General features: G+C 40.7%; 1 protein-coding gene across 1 annotated transcript; it reads left to right on the top strand.

Annotated features, from left to right (window-relative positions):
• Positions 1 to 4,397: 4,397 nt before the first annotated feature.
• Positions 4,398 to 8,012, top strand: LOC119972609 (transcription factor 21). Its single transcript, XM_038809598.1, has 2 exons — positions 4,398 to 5,088; positions 7,029 to 8,012. Exons 1-2 carry the CDS (start codon positions 4,648 to 4,650, stop codon positions 7,113 to 7,115), a joined length of 528 nt encoding a protein of 175 aa, XP_038665526.1. The 5' UTR covers positions 4,398 to 4,647; the 3' UTR covers positions 7,116 to 8,012.
• The last annotated feature ends 245 nt before the right edge of the window (positions 8,013 to 8,257 follow it).

Below are 8,257 nucleotides of genomic sequence, written 5' to 3'. Positions count from 1 at the left end.
ACTGATCGGGTAATGACACCTTGCATTCGCAAAAATATTTTCATGTAAAACATAAATGACGCAGTGGAGTGAAATCATGCTCTTAAATAAAACGTACAGGGCATTATCGACCTGTCACAGCAAAGGCCATCATCCAAGGTCCCAAGTTCGATTCCGGCTTGGGTCATTGTCTGTGCGGAGTCTGCACATCCTCCCCGTGTGTGTGTGGGTTTCCTCCGGGTGCTCCCGGTTTCCTCCCACAGTTCAAAGATGTGCAGGTTAGGTGGATTGTCCATGATAAATTGCCCTTAGTGTCCAAAATTGCCCTGAGTGTTGGGTGGGGTTACTGGGTTATGGGGACAGGGTGGAGGTGTTAACCTTGGGTAGGGTGCTCTTTCCAGGAGCCGGTGCAGACTCGATGGGCCGAATGGCCTCCTTCTGCACTGTAAATTCTATGATAAATTCTATGATCACACTCGAGGCATGTTTACCTCCTTGCAATCTCCAGGCACAGAGATCAGCAAGTGGCACATGACGAGATGGTTAGTTGAAGGTCCAGAGAATGTCACAGGTCACAGACAACCTGATAGTTTATCCGCGTTCGGACAGGATTCTAACGGGATTGGAAATTGAACCTACTATCTGTTGTTAGGTTTCTCTCTGGAACATACATCCTGACAGTCATAAACATGGAATTGGTGACACCAATGTTGCGCTAGATAATTATTTGAAGAATAGTTGGTTCATTTTTCAATGCCAGCCACATTTAATGTCGATCAAATGAACTTTCTTCAGCATTTCACCTAATAATTAATGCATTATGATGGGATGTTCCCTTTTCTGTCCATTGTTTGTTTACTCCTGCTGCATTATTTACAGACCAGCGTGGCTGCATTCTGTAACGTGCCGCTTATATATTACTGCTAAAAGCAGTAATCAGTATATTCAAACATTATGTGCAACACCACTGCACTGTTGTGGTCTTGTTTGATGGTGGAAATGGGGGAGGGGGTAAAGTTAGAGGCATGGCGTAGTTTTCTGAGTAATTGCAACATTTTGGAAAACCACAGCAATGTTTAACAGAACACAACACCGCCAATTCAAAATAAATCTCCGTGATTATAATTTGACATACATTTGGCACAATTATGCAATATAATGTATCCCTATGCAGGTGAATACAGATTACAGCTATAGCCATGCCTCGGGTTTCAACACAGGATAGATTCACAAGGAAGATGTCCGGTAAGACGCTTACACTGTTGCGTCTATTGCAGTATTTCCATTAGAGCAGCCAAGTGTAAAATGAGATTTAATCAAGGTTTATAAAGTTCTGGAGAGTTTCGACACCGTTTTGACTTTAGCTGGGGGGGGGGGGGGGGGGGGGGCTGTTGTGGAACGGACTATCAATATAAAATAGCTAATATGTTAAATATTAGCAGACATTTCTTCACACAGACGGTTGCTGGAGCATGTTTGCGATCCACAGTGATTCTGGCGCACCGTCGCATTGGTTTTAAAAAGAAATGATATGAAGAGGAACATGCAGGCGGTACTCTGGGAAAAGCAAGCCGGTGGCAATGGGTTTGGGTTGTTGAAACATATATTTAAATACGTTTTATTTGTCACACATTTGTACAGAGTATAGTTTAATTGATACTCTGTATACCATTGTACAATATTCAGGATATAAGGAGAGAAGATTAGCACGCCGGCATAACATGGAAGAACAACATTCGTTTATAGTTCCACATTTTGTGTGGTCAACTTTTCTGAAGATTTGATATCTGACCATCCTTAAAACCTGAGAAGGATCTTTACTTTGTATATTATTTTGACATATCTGGCTTAATCCAGGCGCCATTCTTGTAAAATACAATTTTATGGTAAATGGTGTTACTATCAATTATTTAATTGTTTAGCCGTTTAATTTATACTCGGCAATAGACGGATGTACTGGGGTTGCCGACAAGGTTATGCTTTAGGTCCACGTGCAGCAGGTTGGAGTGCTTGGTATAATTAGTGGAGAGTTGCAGTTTGTTTAGAAATTAGCCTCTGGAGTATTTATCCAAACCTATGTCCCTAGGAAAGCAAGCTTGACCTCTCTGGAGACCCTGAGCCAATCGATTTTCTGCTTTCTTAAAACTTTGTCTCGGTTGATGTAACTGAATCTGAAAAACGTGGGGCAAACGCGGCATCAAGCATTTTCGATATTGAGTCATTTATTTCGGTTTGATTTCCTGAGTCAATGGAGAGTTCCCATTCTCACGTTTGCTTCGGAGTGTTCCCATGTTTTAATCTCTGTCCCTTATTATAATGGAGAAAAAGCTGTTCACTATCAAATGAAGTCGTGCACCTGAGACAAACTGTTGGCGATGAGCATTTTGCCAGTAAGTTGTTAAGAATTTGATTAGTTTTCCGTCCACATAAATCGCAGTGAGTTTCATGGCGTATTTCCTTCATTGTCCACATCGGTCGTATGTGATCTTCAAATACATCTACCATCATCAAACTTCTCGCCACAATAATTAATCTGAAATAAGTTACTGCACGAGGTTATCTAACAGAACCTTGTGTATATAACGCACTGGATGGATGCAATTACCGTTCAATGTGCGACTTTTTTCCCGCATTCATTATTTTTTCATAAATGTTTAAATAATTACGCTGTGGGTGTATATTGGCTATTTTTAAATATGAGCCATTCATTTTGGAATGTAGCCGACCCACATAAATCACAATCCAATACTTCTGTTGTCATAAAAATGAAATGAAATGAAAATCGCTTATTTGTCACAAGTAGGCTTCAATGAAGTTACTATGAAAAGCCCCTAGTCGCCACACTCTGGCGCCTGTTCGGGGAGGCTGTTACGGGAATTGAACCGTGCTGCTGGCCTGCCTTGGTCTGATTTAAAAGCCAGAAATTTAGCCCAGTGTGCTAAACCAGCCCCTCAAATTATTAATTATAGTTATAATTATTAATTACGTATAATTAATTAAGTAATTATAATTATTAATTAAGTATTAAATTATAAGTTATCCAGATGTTATCTGATTTTCGACTATTGAGTCATAAAGGTTTATCAGTAACAAATATGGTCTCGCTTACTTTGGGGGGAAAGTATTTCCCATTTCCACACGATGATTTATTGAAGGGGATTGTTGCCTCTGTTCTGACTGATCACTCTGATGACACTCGACAGTTCCGTTCGCCGCCAGAGATGTGGCCAGAGTCCACGTCTTTCCTGTCGTGTCCCAGCGGCCCGATTATTGAAGAAAGCCCAAGATACGAAAGTAAGACTTAAATTCGTTCTGGACTCGATAGGATCTCTACAACTGTTTACAAAATCAATCAATTCTGCAATAAATCTCCAGGAAGAGGTCGCTCCAGAACGCACCTGCACAAACAATCAGGAGGCTGCCAACATTTTCAAATCTTCAGAAATAAATGTCACACACACAGATAATAAAATATGTTGCAAGGCAGAAGATACAAAGTGCACGGTATCGAACTTCTCGCATTCAATTAGATGTATTTATATTTCTATACAATGATGGGTGGACATGCTGCATTCAAACAATAGATGTTTGTCAGACATGTTAAATAGAGTGCTAACTGTTTATCAATCTTAATTTGGCAGGTTGCAGAAACCAAATGAGTTTGTTGGTAATTTCCCAATCTCGTCTTTAGCATTGTGGAGACATAAATTGACATTGAAAGAGTGTTAGCGAAATGTGTAAGGCGTCAAGCAACATGCATACATGGACAGCAGAAGCCATAGCAATACAGACTTGATGGTGTTTATGAAGGCAACAACGAAGCGAAGTACTACATTAAAAAACTACAGATAATTTAGGGTTAATCCATTTTTGACTTTGATAAACCGTATCCCAAATTCGTTATATCATGACGGTTATTAAAGCTTCAATTGTTTACTCAATGACCCCTATTTTCGGGAAACTATAAAAAGTTCTATACAAATAAGTATCAAAGATTTTAACTGGAGTTTGACTTGTTCAGGGTTAAAGAGGTTCGATTCTGCCCTATAATTTTGCGGCTGGTAATATAGGAAGATCGTTAATGCAATGTATATGTTTCATTCATTACATTTAAATTGCTTGTGCTATTGCATTCACTTGTTGAGGATCTTTACTTATCCAGACATTTTACAGATGATTAGAAAACAAATGGAGTGGTGGGTGTCTGATTTAATTTGAAACTGTTGCGGTAGCATTCACCTTCTCCCGAAATGACACTGTTTTAAATTGATTGATGAGGCTTCCAACTCAAATCCCAGCTCAGATGGAACATACCATTGAGGGCGGATATCTCAGTGACGATTGAAACTTCAGGCTCCAGAATGAATGTAAGGTACAGGAATGTTTTAACAGACCTTTAATAATATGAATCAGTCAATAAATAAGAAGACAACATTTTTTTCCACGCCCTTGTTTTCGGGATATGACTGTCAGTGTTCACCAATGGTTAGATCCATGTAGAGCAGATACTTCCTGTTTAAAAGTGACAGTCGAGGCTAAGGCACTGGGGGCGGGGTCTCCTGTCTCCACAAAGGAACTTTTTTGCGTGTGCCTTTGGTATTTAACAAATTTGAGGAGGAAGCCCTTTTCACTTGAGGTTCATTCCAGTTTTCCAAGCGGATTGGTGCCATGTCCACTGGATCTGTCAGCGACACTGAGGACATGCGGGAAATGGAATTGCGGGGGCTCCATCTCCAGTGTAACGGGTTCAAACACGAGTCGAACGACACGGAATTCTACGTCTCGGCTGAAAACAGCGATGAATCGAGCTCCGACTGCGGCTCCAAGCCAAAGAGGCGAGGGAGTGTAAGGAAACAGCAACTGCCCCCCAGGCTCGGAAAAGAAGGGAAACAATCGCAGAGGAACGCTGCCAACGCCAGGGAGAGGGCCAGGATGAGAGTCCTGAGCAAAGCCTTCTCCCGGTTAAAAACCAGCCTCCCCTGGGTGCCATCAGATACCAAACTCTCCAAACTCGACACCCTCAGACTGGCAGCGAGCTACATCGCACATTTAAGGCAAATCTTAGCAAATGATAAATATGAAAACGGATTCGTCCATCCGGTAAATCTGGTAAGAACATGCGGATGCTGCAGCAACCAGTAACCGGAGGGAATCTAATTTCTTAATGACCTCAATGCATAAAGTGTAAATAACATGGGGGCGTTACTGTGTTCAATGGGCATCCGTATTTTATTTCATCTAAAGTCCTGCTAAAACATGAGAACATCTACCACAGAATAGATGTTAAATCAATAGCAGCATTTAAATTCGATCAGCTACAACTTAAGTATACTTTTAGATGAAATGCAATGAAAATTGCTTATTGTCACAAGTAGGCTTCAAGTGAAGTTACTGGGAAAAGCCCCTAGTCGCCACATTCCAGCGCCTGTTCGGAGAGGCTGGTACGCGAATTGAACAGTGCTGCTGGCCTGCCTTGGTCTGCTTTCAAAGCCAGCGATTTAGCCCAGTGTGCTAAACCAGCCCCTGATGGAGATTTTGTACATTGCAAGCATTGATTATTTTATATTAGACAACATTAGGACAGTAATGTGTGCCATACCTGTTTCTATGTTGCACCATTGCAAGATTCCACACTCCAGCACAGAGAGGAAACTGACCAATGGACAGATACTCTGAGCTGATGATCAATCTTAGAAAACAGACAGGTGCACCGTTATCAGCTACTCCACACTTTTAGAATCGAAATAAAAATAACTACCTATAAATCTATTGACACAATTCCAAAAATCATCTTCGTAACATACATAACATAGTAGTTGCACGTTTCACGATCACACACAATTTCTAAGAACGTTTAGATAGAATACGATATTAGAAAATCCCGAACAAACTTCCCCTTTCCCCCAAACTCGTGAAAACTAAAAGCAGACAGCTTCTCGAATGTGTTGCCGATACATCAGTGACCAATATGCGATGCATTCTCTCTGTGGAAAAATCTTCAAATAAAAAAGGTGACTGTCAGATATCATTCAGATAACAGAGGTCGTGTGGAAAGTGTGACCATTATGTTGTCCAGATCCGGAGACTCCGAAAATGGCAACTATACAAGCGCAAATAATTCAATGATATATCTTATATTTTCACAGTTATTATTGAGAACTTTTTCACGGTAATAATCAAAATGTTACAGTTGTGTATTCTTTCCATTGAGTTAAAGTACGTCACCTTCCAAATAACTTCCCTTTATTTTGCTTCGACACACTCATTTATTTCTAAAAATGATTGTTTTGTGAGCTAATGCCATTGGATGTTGAATTTTTAATCTATATACACCACCTCTGAATGTCTTCTGCATGGTTGATAGCTGAGTCTGTGTTAGGGGTAGGAACTGTGGGACTGACGGGGGCAGCTGCATTTGGTAAGTACAGATCTTAAAGGATCGACATTGTTTTGAAACTAGTGGAGGAAAATACTTCTTGCATTTCGCAATTGAAGGGCTAACCTGAAAATACAGAGAATTACAGAAATGCCTTCAGGTTGTGACTCAAGATAAAAGATTGAAAATTCCTCTTTTTTTAGACTTTGTTTCGTCCAGAGAACATTTTAACTGATGGTCTCGCAGATATTATAATTACTTACCAAACATAGTTAACAAATGTTTTTGTGTATTTCCAATCGTGCAACTCGATATACCAAGAACTGATTGGTAATTTTAATTTAATGATCTTAGAATCTATGAATCGGTAGGAACATCGCAATATCTTTTCCTGGTGTTAGTTCAATTACTAAACGTAAGTTTTACAATTCAAATCTGCCGCTTGATGAGAGCTTGTTGCCTGTTTGGCAACTCAATTCCAGTAATCCCTTCTTGTATTAGGTTAATTGCATGTTGTATCGGATTGATTGTTTGTCCAACTCGATCTGTGTGTAGTTTCCAATGTTATTTGATATTGAATAGATGAATTGATAGGGGTTTGCGGGAGTGCACTGCGCCGCTGTCATTCGGGGCCAGTGCATTATTATTCTAACCTTTTCATTTCACATTTCAGACCTGGCCTTTCGTGGTTTCGGGAAGATCAGATATGGACAGCAAAGACCTCGCGGCCACTTCCAGGCTGTGTGGGACTACAGCCTAGTAGAAGCAGCCAACTCCCACTTCAACTCCCTCCAGGAGTGGGTGTCAGCGAGGTAGCCCTTCGCCAGGCGGATAAGGTGGCCTGTGCCAACGGGAGGCGTCAGCAGCCCATCAAGCCTCTTTTGAAGTTTCCGTGTCTTAACTGCATGCTTTGCAGGACAAAGCTCGCGGCAACATTTCTAGAGTGGGCGAGGGAGTGGGGAAAAGATGCACTGCATCGCTGCCCCAACAGAGGACTCCAATGGACACACAATATGGACCAATTCTGCACGTTCTGTAACATGGGATCCGACCCCAGCACGTTAGCCTCTAATGACTGAAAGCACATTCAGAATGAATAATGGAGAACCAGCAGTATTATCTAGCGATATAGAAATTGTGAAATTACAAAGAGCAGGAGAAGAAACTAGTCGCTTTCCAACAGTGTTGCCGAGTTATTTTTCAAACCTTGTATGTTCCAGCGTGGATGCTTTCAATTCGGTATTTGCTTTAATGCGTTTTCAACCTTATATTCTGTGGTTATCGTTTATTCTTTAAAATGTACAGTTGTTTTTATAAAACCGATTTTCGCTGTACTTTATTTGAAAAATAATTGTATAAGCGGAACAATAGCACTTTACACGTTTAACATCAAAATGTTAGTTACTGGGAGATTTCATATTCAGAAAGAGCGATGCCTTTAAGTTGTTCCCACCAATTCTTAAATTCCAGTGGAAATGTTAAACCAGGTTTCAGGAACTCAAATCGTTTAGTCTCTCGTTTCATCTTAACTGAGTTGGAACTACCTTTTATTTTTAAAATTGGACTGATTACTTTATCTCCAGTTTTGTATATATATTTAGTAGAATTTTGGGGACCTTTGATGATGAAAAAATAAATATGTGTATTACTTTCAGGACGCATTGCAGTAACTTGCCTTCTTCCCAGATCCGCGACTTCCTCAATCTGGAAAGGTGAATGGAAATACCATCTTATTCCATGTTCCCCACCAAGTGTCGCCCATCCCAATCCTTCATTGTCAACGGGCCCAAATCCTGGAAACGTCTATTAACAGCACCGAGAGTCCATTCACTACACGGACTGCAATGGTGCGAGAAGGCAGCTCACTCAATACCTTAATGTTGGCTAGCGCTAAGCATGACA

This window comes from Scyliorhinus canicula, chromosome 10, assembly GCF_902713615.1.
Source record: "Scyliorhinus canicula chromosome 10, sScyCan1.1, whole genome shotgun sequence".
Taxonomy (NCBI): Eukaryota; Metazoa; Chordata; class Chondrichthyes; order Carcharhiniformes; family Scyliorhinidae; genus Scyliorhinus; species Scyliorhinus canicula.
The sequence above is the reverse complement of the archived record's forward strand: the minus strand, read 5'-3'. Positions and strand labels throughout refer to the sequence as shown.